This window comes from Euwallacea fornicatus, chromosome 4 (assembly GCF_040115645.1).
Source record: "Euwallacea fornicatus isolate EFF26 chromosome 4, ASM4011564v1, whole genome shotgun sequence".
Taxonomy (NCBI): Eukaryota; Metazoa; Arthropoda; class Insecta; order Coleoptera; family Curculionidae; genus Euwallacea; species Euwallacea fornicatus.
This window is the reverse complement of record NC_089544.1, coordinates 4399160-4426493: the sequence shown is the minus strand read 5'-3', so window position 1 is coordinate 4426493 and position 27334 is coordinate 4399160. Positions and strand designations below refer to the sequence as shown.

At 33.7% G+C, this 27334-nt stretch overlaps 3 protein-coding genes and 1 long non-coding RNA gene across 4 annotated transcripts; 1 reads left to right on the top strand and 3 right to left on the bottom strand.

The window, feature by feature from the left end:
• Positions 1-312: 312 nt before the first annotated feature.
• On the top strand, positions 313-26220 carry cutlet (chromosome transmission fidelity protein 18 homolog). The gene is made up of 8 exons (XM_066281806.1): positions 313-551; positions 621-1252; positions 2444-2774; positions 2941-3899; positions 5996-6272; positions 6327-6649; positions 24619-24673; positions 26045-26220. Exons 1-8 carry the CDS (start codon positions 467-469, stop codon positions 26146-26148), a joined length of 2766 nt encoding a protein of 921 aa, XP_066137903.1. The 5' UTR covers positions 313-466; the 3' UTR covers positions 26149-26220.
• On the bottom strand, positions 13818-15538 carry LOC136338988 (uncharacterized). The gene is made up of 3 exons (XR_010732052.1): positions 15139-15538; positions 14571-14699; positions 13818-14509 (listed from the first exon to the last, which is right to left on the bottom strand). It is a non-coding gene; the product is annotated as an uncharacterized lncRNA (long non-coding RNA).
• LOC136338980 (uncharacterized) lies at positions 16562-17230 on the bottom strand. The gene is made up of 2 exons (XM_066281859.1): positions 17096-17230; positions 16562-16961 (listed from the first exon to the last, which is right to left on the bottom strand). The coding sequence occupies exons 1-2, from the start codon at positions 17136-17138 to the stop codon at positions 16624-16626; spliced, it is 381 nt and encodes a 126-aa protein (XP_066137956.1). The 5' UTR covers positions 17139-17230; the 3' UTR covers positions 16562-16623.
• Positions 23027-23959, bottom strand: LOC136338977 (uncharacterized). The gene is made up of 2 exons (XM_066281854.1): positions 23860-23959; positions 23027-23799 (listed from the first exon to the last, which is right to left on the bottom strand). The coding sequence occupies exons 1-2, from the start codon at positions 23945-23947 to the stop codon at positions 23093-23095; spliced, it is 795 nt and encodes a 264-aa protein (XP_066137951.1). The 5' UTR covers positions 23948-23959; the 3' UTR covers positions 23027-23092.
• Positions 26221-27334: the final 1114 nt, after the last annotated feature.

Below are 27334 nucleotides of genomic sequence, written 5' to 3'. Positions count from 1 at the left end.
CACCTCAATAAATTCCTGAACACAAAATTTCGTGAAATTAGTTCGAATCAGTGGAGACGTATTAAAGAAAATATGATTTATTTTTTTACCTTTCACATCCGGTATCTCGATTATTATCAAATTTTGGATTAACGCAAATTTCGTTAAATTGATTTATTTAGCCTTCAGGAATATCGTTGACTTACGGGACACCTTATATGTTTACATATTATTTGTTACAGGGCTACCGTTTAAATTCAATGTTGCCATATTGCTACATTATTTTATTGCTTGTCCATGAGGCTAGAACTGAATCAACCATTGACATCGACTGAATTAACCTAAATTTACCGGTCATCTTTATATCTTTTAGGCGGTAAAAATAGTAAAAGTTAAAAATATAAGCAACAATTAACAAACATTAACGAATAGAAAACTGGAATAGTTGTTTTTCGTATTAAAGTAAGTTAATTATTATTTTTTTAAAATGAGTGATTTTCCGGATCCTGAAGAGGAATTTGAGTTAATGCATGCTGATGAATTAGAACTATTAAGAGAACAAGATTATGAAGGTATGTTTTGACCAAAATGGCGGAATTGCGATAAATTCTGACATATTCAACTTATATTCATGTTTTAAGATGAAGATGTGATAGTTCAGTGTCGCCCGAAAGTAAAAACAAGCCTTACCTTTAATACACGCCCAATAACACCAGAAAGACCTATCACTACTGTTACAAATGAAACAGATACCATCCTTGAGTCTAATTACTCAGAAATTCAAAATTCAGAACACAATAGTGAACCTTACAATCAAAATTTCATATCACAGAATATTGATACTGCAGTAAACTCCAGGAAAAGGTTAGCCGATGATTTATTTGGAGATATTACTGACATTGAAGATATCTTGTATGAAAATGTTCCATCCACAAAGAGGCATAAAGCAGAGGATAAGTTGAGGGAAGACCTTGATTTAATTGCATTGATTGTGAAAAGAAGAAATGAAAATAAGAGCAAGCATCTGTCATCTTTACCAGTGGCTAAGAACCAATTAATGAGAGATTTAGCTCGTGACAAACGTAATTTGTCTCTCTCAGTACCTAAATATCCTTATGTGAAAGTTAAATTGTTTGATGGAGAATTTGTATATGTAAGATGCCATTCTGAGGAATATGAAAAAGAGGAAACCTTAAGGTTGTTGGAAAGTAAATCATTTAAGGGCATTATGGGTGATAATTTTAATAATATGTGGAATGAGGCAAATGCATTGGTAAGTATATAAAAATGTTCAACTTCGTTAAGTTGACAATTAACTACATAACAAATGACATTTTTTGGAATAAGCAAAGTGAAAGGCCACAATATGGTATGAGTTAAATAAACTAGGATTTACTAATGAATTTCATACATATTTTTCTCAAATTTTGTTCTGGTTTGTTCTGAAAATTTGGTTAATTAAGTAGACTAGCTTGGCCAATCTAATGTGAAATAAACATTAACCATGACAAAATAGGTTTCCATCTTTGGTAATCTATTCAATAAAATGTTAAGTGTGATGTTAAGTGAAACTCCATGTGTTAATTCTTAATCAATCTTGAGCTCTAGAAAACTGGAGTTCTAGAAGATTTTGGAGGTTTATCTGCTCTCGAAATAGGAGTTACCAATTATCCAGGTTGAGGACATTTCTGGATTATTCCTGTAACTGAAACTATTAGCCAAGTGCAGTTCAACAATTGGCTTTGTGCCATTACCTCAATACCAGTGCCATTGCAACTCTATATCATTATCCGTTGCCAATGTTGCCTTGTGACCAGTATCATTAACCAGGATGCTAACACTTGCAGCTTCAGGTACTCTGGACTTACCTACATTTTCAAAAATAAAGGATATATATTCTAACCCCACTTGTGGTGTAATTTAGGATGATGTTAAAAAATCACTCTTACAGATAAGAATATTTGTGAATGAAACTTTGAGATAATAAATCTTATTAGAAGCATAGCAGCTGTTTAATTTCTTAACTTTTGTGAAGTTTACCTTAAGTTAAACGGTATATCGGTAATAGAGCTTTTTAGTTCATTGAGTAAATAAAACAATAATGTAATGAGTTTGAATGCTCTTCTAGATTGTTAATAACTGCTTTAATATTGGTTTTGACATTTATATAGAAAATATTTTTTACTTGATATTGGTTGAGGAACCGACTTTCTATCGATATCTTCCATGAAACACACAGTAAACATTGTACTATTTGAAACAACGAAGTTTCTGATAGTTTTCAATATAGGCTGCAATGCCGCAATGATAAAATATTTTAAATCAATAGGACAGGGCTATTTACTTAATTGACCCCATTTTCAGATCGGTACAATATCTACATTTTCATAAATGCCTACGACTCGGTACTATCTACAATTCTGTAGCCGTTAGAAGTCGTCCTTTGTAATAACTATTTTTTTAGATCAACAAAGAACTTTCTATTGTCCCCGAAACGTCGACTAAAGACGTTGAAATTATTACGGCTAATAACGAGGAAAAATTACTTTGGGCCGACTTATATAAACCTAGAAAGTATCTTGAACTTCTCAGTGACGAGAGTACTAATCGCACATTGCTGAGATGGTTAAAACTTTGGGATAAGGTGGTTTTTAACAAAAATCCCAGGCACATGATTAAGTCGAAAAATGAAAGTGTTTCAAAGTTCTTTAAATTTAACGAATTGAATACGAAATTGGATGAGCTTGGAAGACCTCATAATAAAGTGGTGCTATTGTGTGGACCCCCTGGTTTAGGTAAGATGTTATGTATATTAAACGTAATCAAGTTAATTTATAAGAAGAAACGGGAACAAAAGTCACTTAAAAATATCAAGAGATTGGTGGTCGATCTTTACATTTTTGCTACAATCTTCATTAGAAAAAGCCTGACACCAAATATATCTAGATTTTTTTTTTTCAGGCAAAACCACATTAGCTCATATGGTCGCCAAACACGCAGGATACAATGTGATAGAAATCAACGCCTCTGACGATCGCAGCACAGATGCTTTCAGAACAACCTTAGAAAACGCCACCCAGATGCAATCTGTTGTGGACCAACAAAACAGACCAAACTGTATTGTCTTTGACGAAATTGACGGCGCGCCACAAGCCTCTATAGACTTCCTAGTTAAGTTTATTTCTGGCGTCGCTCCAGTAAAAGGGAAAAAATCAAAGACCAAGGAGCAAGGTCAACATGTACTTAAAAGACCTATTATATGTATTTGCAACGACGGATATGTACCTGCTCTACGGCCCCTACGACAAATCGCCTTCGTTATGCATTTTCCTTCTACGTCCACCTCGAGATTGGCGGAAAGATTAATGGAAATATCGAGAAGGCAACAAATTAAGACTGATAATGGCGCCATGATGGCTTTAGCTGAAAAATCCAACAACGATATTCGTTCGTGTTTGTCGGTACTACATTTTTTCAAGGCCCAAAATAAGGCTATAGGGTTGACGGATGTTCATAAAGCTAGTGTTGGGCAGAAAGACATGCAGAAAGGTTTGTTTACAGTCTGGCAGGACATATTTCAAATCAAACGTGTGAAAAACTCCAATGGAGGTTTGTCGCTGCCAACCATGAAGGATCGCATGCAAAATGTATTAAATGTGATAAGTTCTTTTGGGGATCACGATAGAGTGGCTCAAGGAGTGTATGAAAATTTTCCTCTGTTACAAGCTAAAGAAAAGGATTTGGAGAGCACATCTTGTGGGCTGGATTGGTTCTGTTTGAATGATTTATTCACTAAATACATATACTCGGAGCAGGATTACTCTCTAACCGCATATTTGAATTATGCCTTTGTGGTCTGGAATTTTGTGTTTGCATCAACCCAGAAACCGAAACTGAATTTTCCTTCTGCTGGTTACGAAGTAAGTTAATCGTTTAGTATATGCTGTTTAATGTCGGCATAAACTAATAATTAATAAGAAAAGTTAGTTTTAATTATTTTCTCACTAAAAATACTTTTTTGTTAAACAGAGAATTCGTTTTTCCTATTTTCTTGTGTTTATAGATGCCAGTTGCTGATATTATGGAGAGGATTATCCGCTTCTCTTATGTTTTCAAAAATCTCTCTATTGCTTTAACCAGTTCCTGATGGGATGGTGAATGTGTTATTATCCTGTAAGCGCTTTTGAATATTCAGTCTTACAGTTTTCCATTTGAAATTCGAGTATATTGCCGAAAATTTTCAGCAGTGTTTATAATTATGCGTTAGTTGATTTATGCAGTTTCATATCTTCTACACAAATGCGACGGCTTAGTAAATTTAACTATGCTTCATCTTTCGTTTCGTATCAATTTAGATTTAAAGTTTTAGAGAGATGTAGTGACCTGCAAAGCCATAGAGCACCTACCACACAATTCCGAAATATCCCTGAATTGATACTAATGGGTTTTTGTTTGTCAATGTGTGTGCCATTTCTATATAGTGTAATAGAGGAACTTTTGAATGTAAAGATGTACTTTATGAATATCCAATATCTTGAGCCATTTATGGGGAATCATATTGAATGTTCTCGGACCATCAATATCAGCCACTTGAATGTTTTGCTTCTTTAGATGATCTTTTTTTTAACATCCCTGCAAATTCAGATTCAGCGATTAAATTTACGTGCTGCGCTATGAAGTGTTTGCAGCCTTCGATTTCGTCGTTAATATACTTATCCGGTACTTATACCTTCTTGGTGTATATACTTTCTTATGACGGTGAAGAATTTGTGGTTGAATACTGTTGTAATAAAACTGTTTGTCTCTGTTTTTGAAAATGATTATATTGGACATAATAGTCTAGATATAAATGTGGATCATCACGTTTTCTGGTAATTAATGCATAGGAAGAAGGCTTTCTTCCTCTTTTAAGAAATATTCAAATATTGATAATTTTCAGCTTATATGTTTAGAAATAGGGAAGGAGCCTCGAATTTATTTCATACTTTGTTTCCTTTTGCTATTTGAACATTCGTTTACTGTAGAAATTCTAACCAAGCCGCCTACCAAATTATTTATGAGATATTGTTGTGCAATGTAATTGCGGTCCACGTTCAACGAGAAAACCTTTTAAGAAATGAAAATGCGTTAAAAAAGTCCGCGCGAGCCTCAGATTTCCATTTTAATTTTGAATGACTTAGTTACGGCATTCGCTCAACCCCAGGGGCTTTGTCATTATTTGTGAGAAGAAAATGTAATCGTCTTGGAAAAATTAGACATAATTCTCTCCTTAGGTTTTCCTTTAATTTACCAAATTGTAGTCTTGATTTTAAATTTTTTAAGTGACACATTGGGGGCATGGGAAGGAGCGTTTCAGATCCAGAAAAAATATTAAATGATTTTAAGATTTTTGTCATGGAGTTGCTAATTTAGGCTAATTTCAATTTGTTGAATTAATTTTCTTGCCAGTGTGCGTAATGTGATTTTACTGCACGCATTTGCGAGCTGAAAGCATTACTTTACCTATAAAAAAATTCTACCGTTCGCACATCATTTGGGATACATGACGCAAACTGATTTCTGATCAACTTGCGAACATAAATAAATAATTTTCATCGCCCAGCGCACAAAAAAAGAATTAAAAGCCTTTTTAAAATACGCCTTTCTAAAGTAATCTTTTTGCATTGTAAGCCGGTAATAACATCCCCATTTACAAAATAAATAGCTTGTCCTAAGCTACATTTTCTCAGATATAAGCGGAGTCAACTACGTAAGTAGCTTCGCTAATTACTCGGCTGCTATTGGATGAAGTCTTTTTTAATGTCCGGACCTAAAGAGTTGAGTTTGGCGTGCATAATTCAGATGTTCATTAGTACTGAATGCAATGTGGAAATCTTTGTGCGGGTTTCGGTATGAATAACCAACTCGATATAGCTGTGATAACGGACGTTTTATGAAGGGTTGGAAAGGGGAGAGTGTAGCTTTCTACTTTTTCTACCGTAGTTTTTTTATGAAAATGTATTTTACTTTGTTTCAGTATAGGGTGAAAAAAAACCGACATGAGGCCGTAGTAACAGAGTTATTACGGGGAATGCCACCTTCTGTTCGATGCTACCAATCAGCTTTACCATTAGTCTTAGATGTCTTGCCTCATTTATTGAGAATAATTTCCCCATCACTGAGACCTGTTAGTTTGCATCTTTATACTGAGGAAGAACGGGCCCACTTGCTTAAGGTTGCGGCTGTTATGGCTGATTATAATCTTAATTACATCCAGGAGAGGACATCAGATGGAACCTATGAATTCAAATTGGGTTAGTTCAGGTTAATAACAATAAAGCTTTTCAAAAAATATATTTGTTTATTAGAGCCAAACATTGAAGATTCGATGTTATTTGACAAAAAGGACACTAGTAGAATCAGTCTTTCTTACTCAAACAGACAGTTGATTGCCAGGGAAGTGGAAATGGAAAAATTGCGCAGGTTAGAAGCTAATACATTAAAGAGCGGAGAAGATAGTGCTGGGGATAAATTACACATTACTAGCAAAAATCAGCAGAAGGGAATTAAGAAGAATACTACAGCCAAGGATACAGAAAAAAGTAGTGCAGTAGAGAACGAAAAAGTTTTGCCAAACCATTTGCAGACAATCAAATTCAAAGATTTGAAAACGAATTCTAAGATGAATAAGGTAAGTGTTTATTGTAGCCAAGCGAAGTTTTTATTTCACCTTCAACTTGAAAGGAAATCAGTGATTATATATGAATTAATCGAGGAATTAATTTTACAAACTCGGTGTATTTACTGGTCTCGACATACAGCTCGGGTGCATCAATTTTCATTTTCTATTGCATTAGTGTATATTATAGAGGGTAATTAAAGGTTATACTTTCATAGGTTCAATATATTGTCATGTATTTTTAGATTTTGAGTTAATTGTGAGAGTCAATGACATTTGTCATATCTCACAATTGAATTCATTATGTTTGATGTTAGTATTTATTGACATATTGAATTTCGCGCCAAAAAGGTAGCTACGAAGAAATTTTGAATAAAATTAATATGAAATTGCTGCTGAGTCAGTAATTTTGTCTTTTTAACGTTGACGCACTTAGCAAGGCCGTAGCATGGCTTCGATTATTGAAGAAATATCAAACTTGAAATCAACGGTTATATTTTTGTGTTTATGTAGATAATCCAATGTGCAAGTCTAACTTTAGGAATATAAATTAGCTTGTCAAGTTGGTAAGCTACAAATAGAGCGTCAACGTTAAAAGCTGGCACCAAAGCCGAATCCAACGCCCCATTTAAAAATGATTATTATTTATTATAAAATCCGGCTTTATTATATTACCTATCTACAAATAGGAACCAAAAGTACGTTGAACAAGTTTGACTAATAAAATATTGTGGTCATAAATTCGGCAAATATCAAACTTTAATAGCAATGTACGAAATTTTTAATCTCAATGATTCAGTTTGTTAGAAAGGCTCGATTAAAATACCAGATGTACATTTTGAGTAATAAGCAAGGGTAATACATTCCTTTTAAGGGACCTTATACCTGAAGCTACAAAAAGGTTACCCAAAAGGGTGAGGTGACTATATAGCCATCATACAACTCAAGAGGCACTGTAGGATTATTTGCGAAGTCAGTCCAAACAAAAACAGTGCTTAACCCAGACGACCTTTTTACACTTCCCTCCGTAAACCTTAGACTTATATTTATTGTCCTTACTCGTTATTCTGTAGTGTTTATTACGTATTCACCGGATGAAAAATAGCTAGGCTGAAAAAGACTATTTATTATTAGTGAAAAGTGACCCAAGCAGTACGAACCGCTGACTAAAGTGTGCATAAAAAGCAGTACGTATAAAAGACGGTTGTGGCATAATTGCAGAGAGTTCACTTAACAGCGAACATTAGGAAATAAAATTTATAGGATGTGACAACAGAATATCAATCCTCTGAAATGTCCTGTCCAGAATTTGCCATGTGGAAAACAGTAACGACAAAGCCCGTGCCAGAATTGGTCTACTGGTTGAAGGTAACCAATTATTGCTCTACATAAGAAAAACCAAAATAGTAAAGGAGAGTTGGAACTCGCTTAAGGAATAATATCAAAAGGCAACATTCACAATTTTATTGTTGAAAAGAGTATGTTGAATATCGTTAAGCAAACATGATACCCACATAACAAAAAGATATTCTATGAAGATATCCACTTACATATACGTCTGTTTCTTTCACTTCAAAAGTGCTGATCGTAAAATCTGGGATATCTTGTATGGGATGGTACTTGAGAATTCTGACGAAAAACAAAATATTTTGATCGCATCAAAACATCATAAGATCTCTTGCAAATTCGTACGACCAATTTTTAAAATGAAATCTCGTTATGAATTACCATGGAACGTAACCACCATCTAATATGTTAAGTTTTATCGCTGAGGAAAATAAATGCGTCATATGTTATGATTATCTACATAGATTCAAATACAAGATTTATATGTTTGTTATTTATATTTGTTTATTATTCTTTTAATATCATAAATGTGTAAATGTATCGCAGATTGTAATTATTTAGAATCAAATACAAGTTTCGTGTATTTATTATTTATATTTATTTACTATATTATTCCTTTAATCACATAAGTGCGTATCGCTTAAAGTCCCCTTTAAACGCCCTATATTTGAAACCAATTTGGCTATTACTAATAATACCCAAATGCCTTACAGATCGAAACTCACTGGCTAATTCAACTTGGAATACTTATCACCCCACAAGCAATCCTTCCACCTAATATCAAATATTAATTCGGACAATTTAAAGTGGAAAGAGCCATATTTTACGGGAAGCGACCGCCTGTCATCGTTTAATGATGATATAACAACGCAATTATATTCGCACAATGACAAACTGTTTGAAAATGGTTAGCTCATTAAACACGAGTGCTCGCAAGTGTGTGCGTTCTATCCCCCACGATTTGTGAAACCATATGGGGGAATATTATATACATAAGGGGTAATCAAAGGCACTGGATAGTAAATAATAAACACGTTTGTGTAACGGGCTGGTTGGAACTGTATTTCTTTGTATTAACTCTCGAAATGGGGATAGGCATGCTTGGTGTTCTCTCGATTCTTTCTTTAGATTTCACTCTCACCAATCTTCGCACATTGTTATTATTTATCAGAGGTTTAGAAATAAATCAGAAGAGCTAAGGACCAATACACCAGAGTTTTGTTAACCTTATCGAGAGGATAATCACTTTCATGAAAACGGAGGTATTGATCAATCCCCTGCTGTGAGATCAGCGTTTGTATCAAAACTATCTAGTTGACGAAGTTATCAGGACTTTGATATATTGGCATTTAGAGATAGTTGATCATAATACTGGCGCCATTATATAGTTGATAGTTCCTATGGGATTTATCCCCCTGGTAAAGTTACCCATACTTTGATTTTTGGTGTCAACAATAACTGAACATAACAGAGCTAATTTCATTACTGATCAGATCATCGGAGAAAATCCATTTTGAAGCACTTCATTCACATTTTGTTTAAGCAATTTTGTGCAATTAAAAATACTCTATAAATTCATCACTTTCTATAGTTCCGATAATAGCAAATTTCCCATGATCCAACAACCAATTTATCAAACCCCCCCGACTGTTCTTTCACAGAGCAGATTCCATTAGCTTTTGCCATTATCTTTATTATTTTCCATAATTAAAATGATATGGATAGACCAGCAATTCTTTGGGAATTCTTTTCATATTGAAATGACCCTGTCATTATTAGAAAATGATTTCGTTGGCCGTTACATTAATAGACCACGGGCCAGCTCCATAGCTACATAAGTGATTTATCATAGGAAGCCCGAAGGAATATTATTTATTACCCTTTAGAATTTATTTGTTCACTTAAAAGGGCTACTCTTCCTGATCGTCATTGTTTGGAAAGAATTAATTTTGATCTTTGCCTTTTTTTAGTTTTAGAGAGTATGACATGCAATTTTGCGGCCCTATTTTAGTTTTAATCTTTTTGCTGGAGATAAGCTTTTGATGAAATTCTTGGTTTTGAATATCGTGAGGGTCCCTATAGACTTTTCCATTAAAAGCTATATTGGCATGAGGTTGCACCACCAAAGAAGTATGGGTCGCATCATAAATATTTTCATCAATGCCGGAATGCGATGAAAAGTATTTTAGAATTTAATCTTTTTACATTGGGCGTAAATTAGCTTTGCGTAGATTTACCCATAATTATTATTCTAGGAATTTAATTATATAATGTATATTTTTTATTAATGAAGTATAATTAAATTATATTTTATTAATTATGTAAGTATACAGGGTGTTTCCTAAGCACGGTTTGTAACTCCAGGACACACTTTTTAAAGATATTGAAAGAAACAAAGTGTGTTATAAGCGTGTAGCCGGAAACGCTTAGATTTTGAGATACATGGTGCTGAAACCTGAAAAATATATTATTATATTATACATATATCATATATTATTTTATAGATTGAAATAAATTTGGAACAGTAAATGCTGGGTTCTTAAAATTTTTAAGTTAATAAGATTAATTTTTGCTCACCGCCTGTGGTGTAGTTAAGCGTTAGTCTGTCAATTTTTTCGTCATAAAATGTAGAACGCCAATGAATTTTTTAATATTTTTGTTATTTTTAGACTTTCCCAAAATTTTGTAATGAAAAATGTGTTTTTTAATGATTTTTTTGAATAATAGTAACTTATTAGAAAAAAACTCATTTATTTAAATCAACTGCAACAAAAATAAGAGATAAATATTGTACGCATTTTCCGCTGTCTAAGTTACCTTTTTACTTACTACTTTTAATTACATTTTTCAGTTAGATGTTGTGAATCAGAATTATAGATTAGCTAATAAAATTCGAAAATGAATCATTTTACTCTGGTTGAAATGACTCAGATGCATCAACTGATTCACACCATCGACTCTTCGCGGCAGATAAAAATTCTGTTTATACTAGAAAGGTTTCTTCAACTTACAATAACAGCAAAATTTTAAGAACTTAGTATTGTCTGTTCCACATATATTTCAAATAATATATGTGCAAATGTTTTTTAATTTTCAACACCCTCTGTCTCAGAATCTAACCGTTGTCGGCCAAATTTTCACAGAAACTTATTTTCTTTTTATACCATAAGAAATTGTGTCTCGAAGATATGCGGCGTATTTAGGAACCACCCTGTGTAGAAAGTTATATAAATAGTTGTAATGCCTCCTTGCATTGTGCACGAAAGTACATAATGCAATTTAGACAAATGTAACAACAAAAAAGTTATGAGAACTCACACTGTAAAACACCCCATTTCATGCCAGTAAAAAAACGGAGAGCCTCTTAAAATCAAAGTAATTATAAAATTCATCTGAGGGACGACTCTTTCAACAATAATCACGCGTTTAGCAAACACACTGTGTGAGCTGACCTTTTAACGCTTAACTAAGCTGACGTGTATGGCTGGCAGATAAACGACTATTAAATGATGTTTTATTTATCTCAGAGCTCCGCCTTTGCACTGATATATTCAGAGACAATTCAACCGTATTCCGGGGGTGCGAATCGCTTTAACGGTGCCAGAAGCATCCTAAATTGTTCTAGTGTTTCTCAGGAAGTTCTAAAAGCGGTTTATCTTCTACTTATGCCATCCGACTGACATAAATATCGCTTTGACGCGCCATTAAACCAAAAAACCCTCGCTGGATCTTTCGAAAGGTCCAAACAAAGTCCGGATTTATTACTCATTGTTTGATAATGCCTTTATCTAGAATAATTTAACCAAAGGTTGTGTTGATTATTTGTGTTCAATTGTTAATTTTTTTATTGATTTGTACTATCAGTTAATTGCAAAATTAAAACACATTTTACGAGAAACAGGTTACATCTGAAGCACATGATAACGTTTTCATACGCTAAATTTGCAGACGTTTGTGGAAATGCTTAATAGGATGTAATTCCAGTGCCTTTCTGCAATTCCACTAATGTTTCCAAGTTATAACATTACTTAGCCAGCTCAACATCGAAATTGCGGAAACTTCGAGCACTCCCAAAGAGAAAAATGACCTTTTTCCTTCCTTCGTCCATTCAGATTCCTCCTTTGTGTAGGGTCATAAATTCCCTCAGGCAGTGGTCACTTTAGCAATAGAGGGGAATCTATTTTTGTGTTAATGGTTCTTAATTCACAGCATAAACGTTTTTATTACTCGGTTGGATTATTTGATGTTTTACTGATATTTTAGTCAACATCTGGAATTATCAATGGCGATTTATATTTACATACAGGAAGTCAGAGTAGGAAAAAAATTTAAACAACGTCTAGTCATGATTAGATTTCCTCATAAAGATATTACGTGATTGGATACGAAGACGGTTAATGGAATTTTAATCCAGAAATTATATAACCTGTTTATGGTCCTCCTATTAGGTAACTAATTATTATTAGCTTCGCCAATATTGTGTAACACGGGACATCACTTTTTCCTAATAGATAAATCTATGATCAAGTTAGAAAAAACCTCTCCTCGAATAAACGACCCAAATAAAGGAGTTTCGACCCTTTAAATGGATCTCATCAACTTCCTCCGCCTCTCCATTACGGCGATCCTTCCGCTTCTTCCACGATTTAACGTTTTCAGGATGTGTTTCGTTTTGTTTCGACCTAATGGAGATAACTTGATGTATGGAACGATTTAGGTTTTCTCTTGTGGATCTAAATGGTAATTAATTGAGCAGCGAACAGAGTTCATGTTTTTAGAACTTGAAAATCAGTTTTTACATCTAAATACGTACTTCGTTTCCTTGTATCACTTATTAATAAATGCATTAACGTTCATTGCATTAACAATGTAAAACGTTCAATTAAAAATAATTGCCTCTAAAATTGACTGCTCATAGAATTCGAAATGGCACATGAAATAATAAAATGTTAAGAAAAGACGATTTCCTTGAATGTTGCTGACGTGTTAACTCCTACAAAATTGTTTCCTTGCTTAATGGATCATTCGAGAATGGTCTGAGAATCTAGAGCTAAACGTCTCTAACGGAAATCCTAGCTAAAGCTATTTGGATGCCTCAATTAATTTTATCTGGAAGAAGGGAGCAGTTTTAGTGCCTGATTTGAAATTTACTTTCTTGACTATTTAACACGTTGTTGAAAAAGAGTTCAGCTGGTTTTCATATGGTTATTGGTTGAGAATGGTTGAAGAAATTACAGACCAACTTTTTAAACTAACTGCTTGTATTTCTGTACACAAATTGCTCGAATATTCAGAAATAATGGTGAATAATTTTTGACCTGTACTCGTAAAACTTTTTATGTGAAGTCATAAAATTTACCAGAATTTCAATGTTGTGACAGTGAAGAAGGCGAGAAGTTTTGGGGAGGCATACGATGTCAAGCTCTCTTCATGCGACTCATATTTTACCTTCTAACTCACGGAATATAAGAATAAAATGAGTTCTGGTTAAGACCTAAATTTGAGGGTTGTAAAAGGTAAGAATTACTCTTATATTATCCTCCTCATCATATTCGTCATCCTTTGAGTGACCGAAAAAAAAAGAAAAATGCTATCAAACTAAACAAACGTTAACGAGTTTTACAACCAATCTAAGCTTTGAGAGTACCCTGTAAAAAGTCAATTATTCTCATAGAAAAAAAATCATCAGTTCTCCTAAAATAACGTAATAAAAATAATAATAAATGACCATATCGTATGAAACCAAGGATCACCCCCTTCGAAAAAATACACTGTATCAACCCAATCTATCTCATCCCTTCAATATTAGCAGTAGCAAATATATCTCTTAAGCCACCCTTCGGCGATTTGTGGCTTCTGCCACCGCTTTTTCCACACAATGGCATTAATAGCTTGTCGGGGCTCGGCATAAGGCCCTTCTGTTTGGTTGAGTGGTGGCCCTTCAGACAATAAAATATGTCTAATCCGACCCGCTTTGTTGTTTTAACACTATACAAAGTTGTTTACTTATTATGATTCGATGTTGAAACTCTTTTAATGTTTGTTTTCATTTGCAACGGTTTGTAGGCATAAGGGTAGATAATCCTGCTATGAATAAAAGTGTATGTTTAGATATAATATATTTGATTAGTGATTGTCCTCAAAAATTTATTTTACAAAGCAAAAGAAGAAACTGAATTTTTCTTATATTTAATAGAGCGATATGATGAAATAACTACAAGAAAATTGGCGAAGACCTAACTCACGGGCTATGTTGCGTTGCTAATGTTTCAGTCAATTTACTCGTTTTTTCTGTTGTTGATGATAATAATTCCTTGAGAGACTCCTAGCAAGGACCAAAGGTCTTGAGTGAAGTTCAGAGCATTTTTACCTTCTCTATGAGGGATGACTTTGTACAGGACGATAAGTCTTTTCCTTCGGTTATATTCCTTGGTGTGGGGTTTAATGTAACGACTGATGGCACACTTGATGATTCCTCAAAGTTCTCTTCGTTGCTAATTGGTGACGCGTTTATTGAGGCATACACTAAAATTGACCAAAATGTCTCTTAACGTTCATTTTCCTTGAACATTATACCTACACTCACTATAGCAAATTATTACGAAAAGAATCACATACTTTGGTTGGTAAATGGTTTCGGTCTTTTATGACACTGGTTTGAACAATATATGTAACTGGAATAATTTTGCGAAGTATTTATGTATTCCTTGCAGTTCTGGAAAAAATGGTTTTGTTCAGATACCATAGTAAGTATTTATGAGACTATAAAAGGTACGATATTGTAATCAAATCGTTAAAGATATCAGCGAAATAGTCAAGGTTTGATTTTTTTTATCGAGCTTTAATATATACTACGTGACAGAGAAAAGAGAACACACCGTAGAAATAGTTTTATTTCAATAATTTTTAGTATGCATGTTTCTTAAGCTAAAATAAATACTTAATTAAAAAATTTTAGAAATTTAATTATTAAAAATAACAAAAAAAATTGTCGGTTCTCCGCGCTGTCTTATACGTTTCTGTACATGTTTAGGTATGGATCTAATTAGGTGATTGATGTCCTCTTGGGGATCTGATTCCAGGCTAACTAGAGAGCGTGACAGCGCCGCTAGGGTTTGTGAGTGATAGGGTAAATTATGCAACTTTCTACCTACTATATCCCATACATGTTCAATCGGTGTGAGGTCTGGAGCTCGAGGTGGCCAAAGTAGTAAACTGATTGCGTTTTGTTGGAAGAAGTCTAGTTACTCTAGCCATATATGGTTATGCAACAAGAGTTTACAGATAAGGTACGAGATGAGGTTCCAGAATTTCTTGGATGTACCATTGGGCTGTCATACTGCCTCTAATGAAAAATATAAGTGATCTACTACCATAAGCAATAACATCTCAAATCATTACCCCAATAATCTGAAGGACATGCTTCCGTATTGTAAATTGAGGATCCCGTTTTTCATCCTGTCTTCTTCTTACACTTGTTCGACCATCATTCATACTGAAACAGAATCTGGATTCGTTACTAAACGCGATATTATCCCATTCCATATTCCAATATATCCGATATATTCGTTCTATGTACCACGGCAGTCGATTTTGCTGATGATTTAAGGTAAGGGGTAACAAAAGATGGAGTCCGTAGGAAATCAGTAAAAAATTTCTTATCCGATGACAAATGGGTCGAATCCCAATGAGCTTTTCATACTCAACATCCGCTGGCATCCTCGACGAGATGAGCTTTACTCCCAGGGCCATAATTCAAAGACGACGATCTCGGCATTCTGTAGTTCTTCGGGATCGTCCAGTACCTTTCCTTCTGCCTGTTTTTCTTCTTGGAACCATCCCTGACACAGGCTCACTATAGTGTTTACACTACGGTTGAATATAGTGACGATTTCCCTAAATGACCAATCAGCCTTTCGTAAACCGACTGTTCGATCTCTCTGAAATTCACTTATTTGATGAAAATTTAGCAGCATTCTGCGTCTGGGCATATTTGATGAATTTAAAAGCACTTTCTAAGCACAGTAAACACCAATAAATGATATTTTGCAGTCACATTGTTGATATTTTATTGAAATTTTTATATTAAAAAAACTAAAATTTCTGATAATTGGTAAATACATTGATAAATATGGCTGAAAATTTAATCGTATTTTGTGTATCCATATCCGAACATGCATACCAAAAATTATTTAAATAAAACCATTTTTACAGAGTGTTCTCTTTTCTATGTCACGCAGTATATTTTAATTTTTGCATTTATAGGTTTTGTTTATTAACCTTTACAAACTTATCATGAAATCATGAAAATTTACAACCTTTTCAACTTCAAATAATTTTAATGAGGCGTAATGCTTTGTCATGATATGTGTACATACATTCCTTTTTATCAATTATCTTATTAATTTTTTTCGTTGGAAATTGTTAATAGGTTTTCCTTCAGCACGTTGAGATAGTTTAGAAGTAATTGTGAAATGTTAACATGAGTGTTAGCTCAAAAAGAATTCAACACATTGCTGGACTTGCTTTAGCATTAATTGGTTAAGTTGTTATTTTTCTGAAACAAAAAAACACAAATTACAGTTTCATCAATTTAATTTCTCATAAGGAATTGAAACACCATAATATAAATCGTAAGTCTAGGCGACAGTGCGTTGGAGTTCCCTGACCAATTCGGACATTTGAGCGAAACAGATGTCACATGCTCCCTGTGTTTCTTCGGCTTCAGCTACGGGTTGGACTCCGGAGATGATATCAGCTGGGAGGTGAGAGATGTCAATGCCTTCTCCTCCGATTTCAGCGGGAAGATGAGAAATTTCAATCTCGTCAGTTTCGATTTGGACTGGAAGGTTGGAGATTTCGTTGCCTTCGCTGATGTCGCTTGGGAGGTTAGAAATTTCAACCTGTTCACTGGGCAGGTTGGAGATTTCAATCTGCTCACTGGGGAGGTTAGAAATCTGGATGGCGCTGGCCGAAGCTAGAAATAATTGCGTAATGCAATATAGTAGCCTGCATGCAGAAGTTCAATCGCAACCTTAATCATTTCCAGTAATTTTGAAAATAACTGGAAAGATAACTTTTCTTCGTGAGGAAATTTAAGTTGTTTCTTACCACAAGCCAAAAGAGCGAAGGCGATGATGGTAAGGGAGTTCATTTTGTAGATTACTGCTTAGCTGCTTGATTCAAAGCACTCGAAGCTGATGATTTTGCTCGCAAGTGACCATCTTTATATACGAATTGCACGATCTAATCTTTTCTCTATCTTTATTGACTGTGATCTGTTAAACCGTTCATAGGTCATTTTTCAACTATTTTATTGCTAATTGTAGGCAATTATCGCTAAGTCCTATTAAGCTCTGTCCAACATTTCATATATTAAATATGAAAATTGGATATTTGGATAATGCAGACTAATTACCAACAAATTTGTACATAGAAATTGTTAAAATATATTAAAAGAAGTTTCAATCGGACACAAATTGCAAAACCATATATCGAGCGTCTTTGTCAGCTCATGCTTGAACTCCGTCGATACCAAATTTTGTTTTAACACGTCTAATTATAAAGTGTTTCATACAATCTTGTATGGGGAAACGCTTCGTTTTTGAGATATCAGAAGTTGAAGTTTTTGATATTTTTCAATAGATTTAAAGTTCTGCTGATGTTGAGTTTAAATTTCGGTTATTCGTTGTATACCTACGTAAGTCGAATTTGAAGAACAGAGAGTTAATAAGAGAAGTTTGTTACCTTAAATTAATATTTAGAAGCATATATATATATATTGTATTGCTTAGAGGAGTATTGGAATTTTAAGTACAAATATTCTAAACGTTTTTACGTAAAAAAGCTTTTTTTGTTGAGAACACGTAGATTCCCCTTTTTTGAAAAATGCCTTTTACCGCATTCATTTGTGGTTGGGCGGAAAGCTTTTCTGCATCGACTGCTATAAAATTTCTTTTCAGGCCCTCTGTACAGGATTCCACAGTAACAATCTATCAAACCCATTATCAAATATTTATATTCTCTCTGAATTCCGTAATTCTCATAATATTGTCCTATGTAAGCCTTCTATTAGACGTTAAAAGTAATGAAAAATGACCTGGCTAAATTGCGGGCTTATCGTTAGCGAGAAAAGGGAAAAGCGGCTTCAGAAAAGTCCATTTTCAACAGCATTTCGCTGTTTGTCAGATTATCTGATTCCCTGGCGAATCCGGGCTAAGCTCGATGCATTTGTCAACCTTAAATCTGAACAATTTCATTTCTCGAACTTCTACGACAACGCTATTATTCCCTTTTCTTCTAGAAATAGGTTACCGAGATATTTTTTTTATTTGTTAGGGAAAACTTCATTTTTTTTTTAAATATAGCAATTGGAATATTATCATTAGTCCATACTCACTTATCTACAAATTTTATTGAAGAACATTATAGATTTGGCTAATCCCTGTTTGATATGGTTCTAAATGGTCCTTCTTAATTGATCTTGGATAATCTGGTTCATGCAGTGAGCTTGTAAGCCTACAATAAAACTGTCCAGTCTATTAGTATAAATAACATTATTATTTATAAATCATTCGTGCCACGAACCGAAAAAACTACTTTCACTCTAACATTAAATGTGAATAGGGGAGTGATACAACTTCCTTCAGACCTTGGTATCTACAGGAATAATTGCCTAACATATATTGCACCCTAGCTGAGTTGAGGACCTACTTCTTGAATGTCGTGAGTAAAATTCACCAAGCAATAACGCAAAATGACTTGTCAAATCAATTTTGTCATTTACAATGCCAACATGTATATATATAATTTTTACATTATTCCCAGGGAAAGTACTACTCCTTGAATTCAAGAATCTAGTAGTTTGGGTTGGTTATTACAAAGATTATAGGGATTCTTAAAAATAAAAATCAAGATACGATTAATTCCTGTTTCATTGATTTTGAATTAGTCGGAGTGGCAGGCTATCATTGACAATCAATCGGATTGAATGAAAATCAGCTGATACCCACTAATTCGATCCAGATCATCATTTCCGAAATTGGGTAATTTAATCTGCTACTTGTCACGTTACTAAATGGTTTTTTGACAGTCAAGTGTTGTAAACTTAAAATAATCTTAACTAATCTAAAACATTCAGAATAATATTCTTTTCATACCTCGATTCTCTTAATCGTTACTTTTTGCGTATTTCACAATGTCATCAAATGCGTTTAGAAATGATAGGGTGTAAAAGCCTCCATTTTGAGGTACGAAAAAGAACTTTGCAAATTATCAGTTTTTCCCTTCGTTAGGTTGATGCTGCATATCTTACAGTTTTCGCGATTCCGACGATTAGCCTCAAATTGTGCCGCAAGGATAATTGTAGCAGATAGATAAAGATTGTATTATAGGTGTTTGAGGAAAACAGATTTCTTTCAAACACAACAAATTTTAACTATCAATAGACATGAATAATACTAAATATATCGTTTATTAAATGTTCAACATGATTAATACAAGATGGAAACAAATATTGATTAAGTCATAGTTAAAGCACAATCGTTCGTGCCTGTGTTGGTCAATGTGAGTGCACTGCCAGGCGGAAACAGTAAGTCGATAGAATTAGTTGCTGAAAAAAAGTATTTTTAGTGATGAAAGTATTGTTAGTATAAATGTGAAAAGGGTAACCAAGAAGTATTATAAGGGTATTAAAGGTAAACTTCCCTTACGAGGATACCTTAAACAATCTTAAAATGTTTACTTGTTTGCATTAAGCGTCGACTACGCACTATATTTGCTGAATTACCAAGAAACTCGTACGCAAAGTATATGTTCTCTTTTCTCATAGAGCCACAATGTCCAAATGACTTTACACTCCTAATATACAATAGCTATATTGGTACTTCTTTATAAAAAAATGTGATTATGAATAAAAGTGGCCCTTAAAATGTCTTCTTGATTTTTTTTCATTGTGAATTTCATGCCTTGAATATCGGCGTTAACACTCGTCTATCATGAATATCTATTTTATGCTAAATTTTGATTTCGATGTTCTCCTTCACATTTGCCTCATAGTATAAATTAGATACGCTTACCTCTCACCATCCTGTGGCGTATTAAGGAGTTTTGAGCTGAAACTAGATTTGAAAGGGTATAATTATTTTACTACAATATAGAGAAAATAATTGGTGTTATATCACTAAAGCGAGGTTAATGAATAGATTTAAATTAGAATAAATTAGTCATGTTTCACGATCTAGCTCTTGTCACTCTTGTTTAGCTAATATTTTTAGTTGCTCTATCGCTTTCATATGTTTTGGACCTGTTTTTAAACAGCGTGTCACATGAATACGTGTTTTCCCTTCCAATGGTAACAGCACCTTATACTACCAAGGTTATTAATGTTGACATAAACATTGTTAACATCCCGCTTGTTAACTGACGAGTGAGATGTCACCAACAATATTGGTAAAAGACCACAAATTTTCATTATATTAATAAATAATTTTGGAGATGGTGGGTAAACTTGCGTTGTTCAGCCAACTGTTCACAAAAGCTGTTTATTTCAATGGAACCCTGAGCTGCAGAATTAAGAAAACAAAATCAACAAAGGCACAAAAAGATTTTGCATATCTAACGAAACAACAGGCCAATTTAGAATAGTTTGGTGTTGTGGTGAAACTTTGATACTTAATTGTTTAGGTAGAACAAATTTGTCTTGAAAATCTACGAACTTCTCCGTCTATCCAATGTTATTCAAATGTTCTTTATTGTTATTTCTTCTACAAACTGTTCGGCTCAATTTTGTTTCACATTTCTAAGATAACTTGGCAGTTGAATCCTAATATAAATATTATTTGACACTTTGTCAAAATTTTTACATTATTGATATTTTTCAAAAAGGACCATTTTGCTCTATTTTAAATAATTTGGGCTATCGCTCTTTAAAGGTCAAAAAACTAATCATCTTTTCAATGCAATGTTTCGAGAACCTTTAGAAATTTGTATAACATTATATAATATTCGTGGGATTTTGAAACGCATTCAGAAATCTACACGAAAAGCTTGAGGAGTTAGGCTCTATTTTTTACCCTTTAGCACCCAATACTCTTTACTTCTTGATCATTCACTTATCATTATTTCTCGAGCACCTTGTATATTTTCATAAGTAGTCTCTTCTTTTCTCTTTACCTTTTTGGCTATAAGTTTATTGTAATATACAAGGTGTTGCTTTAGTTTAACGCTGAAACAGTCTAATCGTAGAAACACTCCATATTCTATATACATGTCCCATTTTTTTAATAATTTCGACGAATATCCTGTTTATTCCTCAATGTTGCAGGATAAGGCTTAAATTCATAATGTTCGATCTATCGTGCCAACAAATTTTACTACTGTAAATAGAATACGTAATGAAAAATATTTATTAAAGATTTAAAATAAAAGGAAAGGACCTACAAAAGTATCTCTTTGAACTTTATTTCTTATTTACCTGTATTCAGTTCAGCCGACAAAATAGCTACATCTTCACTATTTTTCACAGGGTAAGCTAGACCTGTAAATAAAACAATTATCCCATGAAATAAGACATTATTAAAAAAGTAAAGGCTTACTTTGAACCAAAATTAGTGCTATCAATAGGAATAGCTTCATGTTGATATTGGTACAGAGGACCACTGATAACATGGTTTTTCCAATGAACATTTATACGGGAGGGTTATCTACCAGATTTAATGTAATTATGGTGATTAAATCATTTAAACATTAAAAGGATTTTTGGTTATTCATTTAAGGCCAATACACTTGTAAACTGCAATGTGGATTGCAAATTATGGAATATAATAGATCAAAGTTTTATGTTGTCAAGTAAACCTCTTAATTGATACCATCATTAATGTAAACCTAATAGTTCTGCATTGCATATTTTACTTTTAATTTCTTACTATGTCGAAAATATTTTTTACGGTAAACTAGGGGCGCTACTGAGTTTACAATATATAATGTGTCAGAATTTATTTCCTTTAACTGGGTAAGATACGGTATTTACCACACATATAGTTTTGAAAATACCCTGCAATTTTTTTGTTGTCCAAAAAGTGAACGTTCACCAAACATATCTCTCACATACTCTCCCACACAGGATTTCAAGATAAGATTCAACTTGATCCTAGAGGAATAATCCCTCTTACCGTACATAATTAGTGAATTATAAGGATGGAGGAGGGAGATACAGAGGTTCGTCCTGAATTTGCAACAACAGGATTAGAGTGGGATTTACAGAGACGTAATAAAAAATTTTTGCTGATAAATAATGAAATCATATTCTAATAATAAAAAAAACAGCAGGTCAAGGCAAAATGAGTGAAGACCCATTGGGACCAGATGATAATAAATCATTTCATATGTTGGCGATAGAGTTTGTGTAACTAATAAAAGTGAATCAAAAGTGAAAGTGACTATGACGTGCGTGACAATAAGTAAAAGCTGAATAAAGTAAAGAGGCAATAACCGGAATTGTAAGAGAATAAGGCCAAAAATCTATTTTTACTCTACTAAGAAAGGGAAACGCGATAAAGAAGAATAAACGGGAATCATAACAGTTTAGAAAAAAAAGGAATTTAAAATAAAAAAATGAGGTCACGCAGGATTTAGTTCTCAAGAAGAAAATTGTGTAGCTGCTATTAGAAAAATGAAAAGTTTCAAGTAGCTGGCAACTCAAATTGTGACCATTAAGTGGGACGGAAAAATTCATAAAAATTGAAGAGAAGCGTTTAAAAAATATATTTAAATATAGTGTTATCGAAAATATGAAAAAAATCATGACAAATTTTACTTGCGATAGAAGATTTAAAAACAATATAGACACCTGTTTCAAAACGCAAAAAGGACAAAGTAGACAATTAGACAGCAACGGAAATGAATATTAAGACAACAATCCGTGATATTGCATTATACCTGATAAATTAATATAGGGAAGATTGCAAATTAAGATTTTTTTTAAATTAACTATTTATACTACGTTCTTATAGAGATTTCAACGAGGAAGCTACATTCAAATCGTATCGTTCGTAATCGTTTATTTATTTAAAAAATATAAAATTTACATATATATATATATTTTTTGTCTCAAAGTTCCTCCCTTGGTGTAGTCTTCTTTGTTGTTTTAGTCAAATTAGATATGCTACCAATCAGTTGAACCATCTTCCCCATCTGCGCAAATTGCTGAATAGCTTTCTGTTTTTCTAGCAGTTCTTCAATACTCATTTTTTTCAATTCCTCATCAACGTTTTGAAATTTTGTGACTGTCGCGGAAGACTGAGTGGTACTCTCGTCATTTCTGTATGGTGCACTCCTTAAACCTCCAACTAGCTGCGCCATTTTGCCCATTTGAGCAAATTGCTGAATAGCCTTTTGCTTTGCTCTCAATTCTTCTATACTTAAACTATCTAAGGCAGCTTCCCCATTAATTGACTTCCTGTTACTTTGGGGTTTGTCCAATATGCCCCCCATTTCTTCATTTTTTTTACAAGTCTCGCATTTAACTTGCCCTATTTTAGAAAACGTTTCAACCATGATGTCTCTTACTTCTTTGAAGTTCCCTCCCAAATTCTCTTCACTGGCTACTGGTTTACTTGTTGTTGCTGTAGCTGCGTTTTTGCGTTTGGATTTGTCCAGAATATCAATCCAACCTTCCACCTTTTGTTTTGACACATTTAAACCTTCCTCTATCCATTTGTCCACAATTTCTCTTGCTATTACCTTGATGCGCTGGTTCATCTGTGCAGATTTGGTATTTCCATTGTAATTTACAATGGGAGTTTTATCCGAATGAGCTGTAATAAATGAAAATAGAGTTTATATAAATATTCATTTAGACTAAAAAACAAACTTACTATAGCTAAGGAACATAAATATTATCACTATCTTGCAATTCATTTCTGTGGCGAGACTGACGTTTTGCCCAGTTTTATCGCCCATCATAAACGCATTTTATCAAATTGTTTTGATACCTAATTCTATTATTTGCTTTCATTTTCAAGATTAAACATTATTGAGTTTATTTCTTTTTGCTGAATGTAACATTTTATTGCTTCTGCGATTAGTACTGATCCTGAGTTATAAAACGAATAATTCCTCCTTAAATTGTGCTTCTCTCTTAAAATTTTCCAGCTATTGCCATTTTTGAATAACTTACTCTTCTGCATGGAGGATAACTTGGGCCTTCAATTTTTCAATTCTAACTTTCTTAAAATAAACTGTGGATCATTATTCCTTATAAAACTTTGAAAACTATGAAATCCTTTTCCCAGAGTTCAATTCCACTGTAATCAATTTGTGGGCCACTTGGGTATTAGAATTTTATCAAGAATTTAAAAGGGAACAACAATACAAAAGAGATGTTAGACTTTGTTGATGGGGATTGTTTTAAGTAAGTTTTACGTGAACAACTCGTGGTCGAATTTGCAGTAATATTTTTAATCGAGTTGAGATTACCGTATAAATAGAACGTAATGGGAGATGCTCTGTCTTATCTCATTTTCAAAATTATCCTGGAGTAGTTAAGTATGATATGGAAAATAATTTATAAATTATAATATATAAAAATATTCGCATAAAGGAAAGACCATTAGGGCTATTATTTTTTGTTTCAGCACACAGTGAAGAGGGATTTCTTCGGTAGAATCATACAGACAGCTCAATCATCAGGTATGGTGCATTTTTTATTAATTAATTTTAAGGCTTTTCATTTACTTATCACTTTTTTCCACGAATACCGGTACATTTTGTAACAAAGGTAGTAAAAGCGTAAAAATTCTATACTAAAACATTAGAGCTTGATTCATCTCGGACGGTTATGCGTTAAAACCCACTTTGCCGCACGCTTTTGTAAAACTTATGAATTACCACTGTACGGCAGAAATTAGGACACGAATTGCGTCCATTGGTAATGGTAAAGGCATTATCAACTGCAGCTAAGCAAACGTCACAATTCCAAATTTGAACCATTATAAGGAAATTTAACGTGTTGATATTTATAGAGGATGAGAAAATCGGTATCGTGGCCGTATTAACAGAATCTATCACCACACTGTAGGATCGTCAGATTCAGAATTTTTTTGCCTGAAACTGATTTCAAAAATGCAGAAGCTACTTATTATTCGCTTTAAATTAATATAAATGGAGGAAAAAGCGAAACGTCAGGATATAAACGTGACCATATTGCAAAAGGTTAAAAATTCAACGGATCTTTTTGGCGAATAACCCACAGGCGATTTCACCTGATTTGTTACCAATTAAAAATTGCATTTTTACACTTAGTGGATACCTCCTTTTTAATTTATCCGTGATTAAAATCACTTCAATCCGAAGAAATACCTATCCACGCCATTTCAATAATAACATTTTGCCTCGAAAGCGCGAAAATAGAAATTATCAACCAGAATAACTGGAAATACGGATTCAACTGGATTGAGCTCGGGATCGGATCGACGTCGGGTAATTACGCGTCTGTTGGAGCGGTAATTTATATCATCAGAAACGAGATGTCGGTAATTGCCTCCAAATGGAATCCTGCTCCATTGTTTGCCCACCGAAATTACAATTTGCCTTATTACTTTGTTCGGGTTGCCGCTGGCGATCAGCTATTGTTCTGATGGAATATTCTTGTAAATGTATTTATTCGACTCGTATTTCATTGGGATACCAGCCTGGAAGTCTTTGCCTAATGTAGAAATTGAATATGTAAGCCAGTCTAAAATTTCTCATAAGTCGATATTGGAGAACGGGGGGCATGCAGAATTTCCTTGACTAAGAGATGAATTGATCTCAGACATGCCACTAACGGAAATATACGGGAACTCTACAAGTTACCCTTCCAGATTTTGAGATCAGATTACGCCATTTTAAGTAGTTAAAAAAAGAGTGATAATTTTTAAAGCCGATTTCATGGGCAATTCAAATTTTAAACTGATTTGCCCTTCTAGAGCTCTATTCATTTAAATACAGACCTTACAGTTGTTTCCTCGAATTTACTTCACGTTTCCAGTGTGTGTATATTAAAAATCTAATATTTTTTAGCAAAAGTTGCAGGCAGTACTTCGAAGAACGATATTTGGTTTCAGTACAAAGAAGGATTTAGCAACGCAGTGAAGAAGAAGATCAAAGTTAAAGATCTTCGCTGATTGGCTTAGCTTTTATCTTACTAATATTATAAGATATTATTTTTGTGCATGAGAATAAAACAGTTTAATCAATCCAGTATTCAGTTTTGTTTCCGGCAACATAGGAATTTCAATAAATCTTAAACCCATTTCTTGATTATTGTCTTAAGCTGCAAAGGAGGTATTTAGTCCCAAATACGTGCTTAATATGCTCTAGAACAAAAGCCATTAATTTTAAGTTTCCTACAATTTAACTCGAGCATTGCAACTTTTAACACATTTCATTAAGGCAATCTCCATTAGTTCAAATGTAGAAAAGTTCCTAAGCAGATGGGACCGTGAAAATGCTTTTCTTTGAGTTGAATCCCTGCGAAATTTATTGCGCAATAAATTCATAACCTTCTTGAAGATGTGCAGGTATACAGAGAGGTGCATGAAAGACGACCAAAACGGTGAAAGCGTTATTTGTCAACTGACGACAAAAAACTGAACACAATAGGCGAAAGTGCTGTGTTGTTGAGCGTTTTAAATATCACGTTAATTGGGCCTAACCTTCAGGATTGAGATTCGTTAATAATACAAAGAATTATTATATCCGAGCGAGCTGCGAGCGAATTCATAATTGGATAAGTTGCTCGTTACTTAAGCTATACTTTTTTGGCTTCTCATCACCAGTTTTCTACCCGCAAATCAAACAAAAATATCCCCCCCGAGCGTTTTTTATTTCTCATTTCTCGCCTTCTCATCCGTGTTACATCGACTCTCTTGAGACCACCAGAATTACCAGTTTACCAGCAAGTAAAAATTCCTGTATCTCTAGCATTATGATATAAATAATTAACGTTCCATAATCATCACAAGAACAAATTAAATTATTTCTAAGTCTTCGGCAAAATTCATCAAAACCTAATCCAGTTCCCGGTGTCTCCATTCAAATGTCAGAATTTTAGCAATATTAATTACGCGCCATTTCTCGAAAACTCGGCTTGAATAATGCTCTAGTAATGTCGACTATAAATTACATCAGTACGTTTGCTAATTGTGTATAATTTCCTGGAGTAGAAACGTGTGACGTAGTGCCTAATTTGGACTGAATTATGAGAGCAATTGTGAAATTAGATATGAACACCGTATACCTGAGCCTTGGCTGCATCCATGATCGGTCCAAATTGCACGATGGAGGCTTAGCATGGATTCCCATCCTTCG

Excerpts from the sequence above, each read along its gene's own strand:
- cutlet (XM_066281806.1), top strand. The coding sequence starts at position 467 with ATGAGTGATTTTCCGGATCCTGAAGAGGAATTTGAGTTAATGCATGCT. Across the intron at positions 1,253-2,443 it reads GGAATGAGGCAAATGCATTG|ATCAACAAAGAACTTTCTAT; the intron begins GTAAGTATATAA and ends CTATTTTTTTAG. Across the intron at positions 6,273-6,326 it reads AACCTATGAATTCAAATTGG|AGCCAAACATTGAAGATTCG; the intron begins GTTAGTTCAGGT and ends TTTGTTTATTAG.
- LOC136338980 (XM_066281859.1), bottom strand. The coding sequence starts at position 17,138 with ATGAACTCCCTTACCATCATCGCCTTCGCTCTTTTGGCTTGTG. Across the intron at positions 16,962-17,095 it reads CTTCGCTCTTTTGGCTTGTG|CTTCGGCCAGCGCCATCCAG; the intron begins GTAAGAAACAAC and ends AATTATTTCTAG.
- LOC136338977 (XM_066281854.1), bottom strand. The coding sequence starts at position 23,947 with ATGATGGGCGATAAAACTGGGCAAAACGTCAGTCTCGCCACAGAAATG. Across the intron at positions 23,800-23,859 it reads ATTTATGTTCCTTAGCTATA|CTCATTCGGATAAAACTCCC; the intron begins GTAAGTTTGTTT and ends CATTTATTACAG.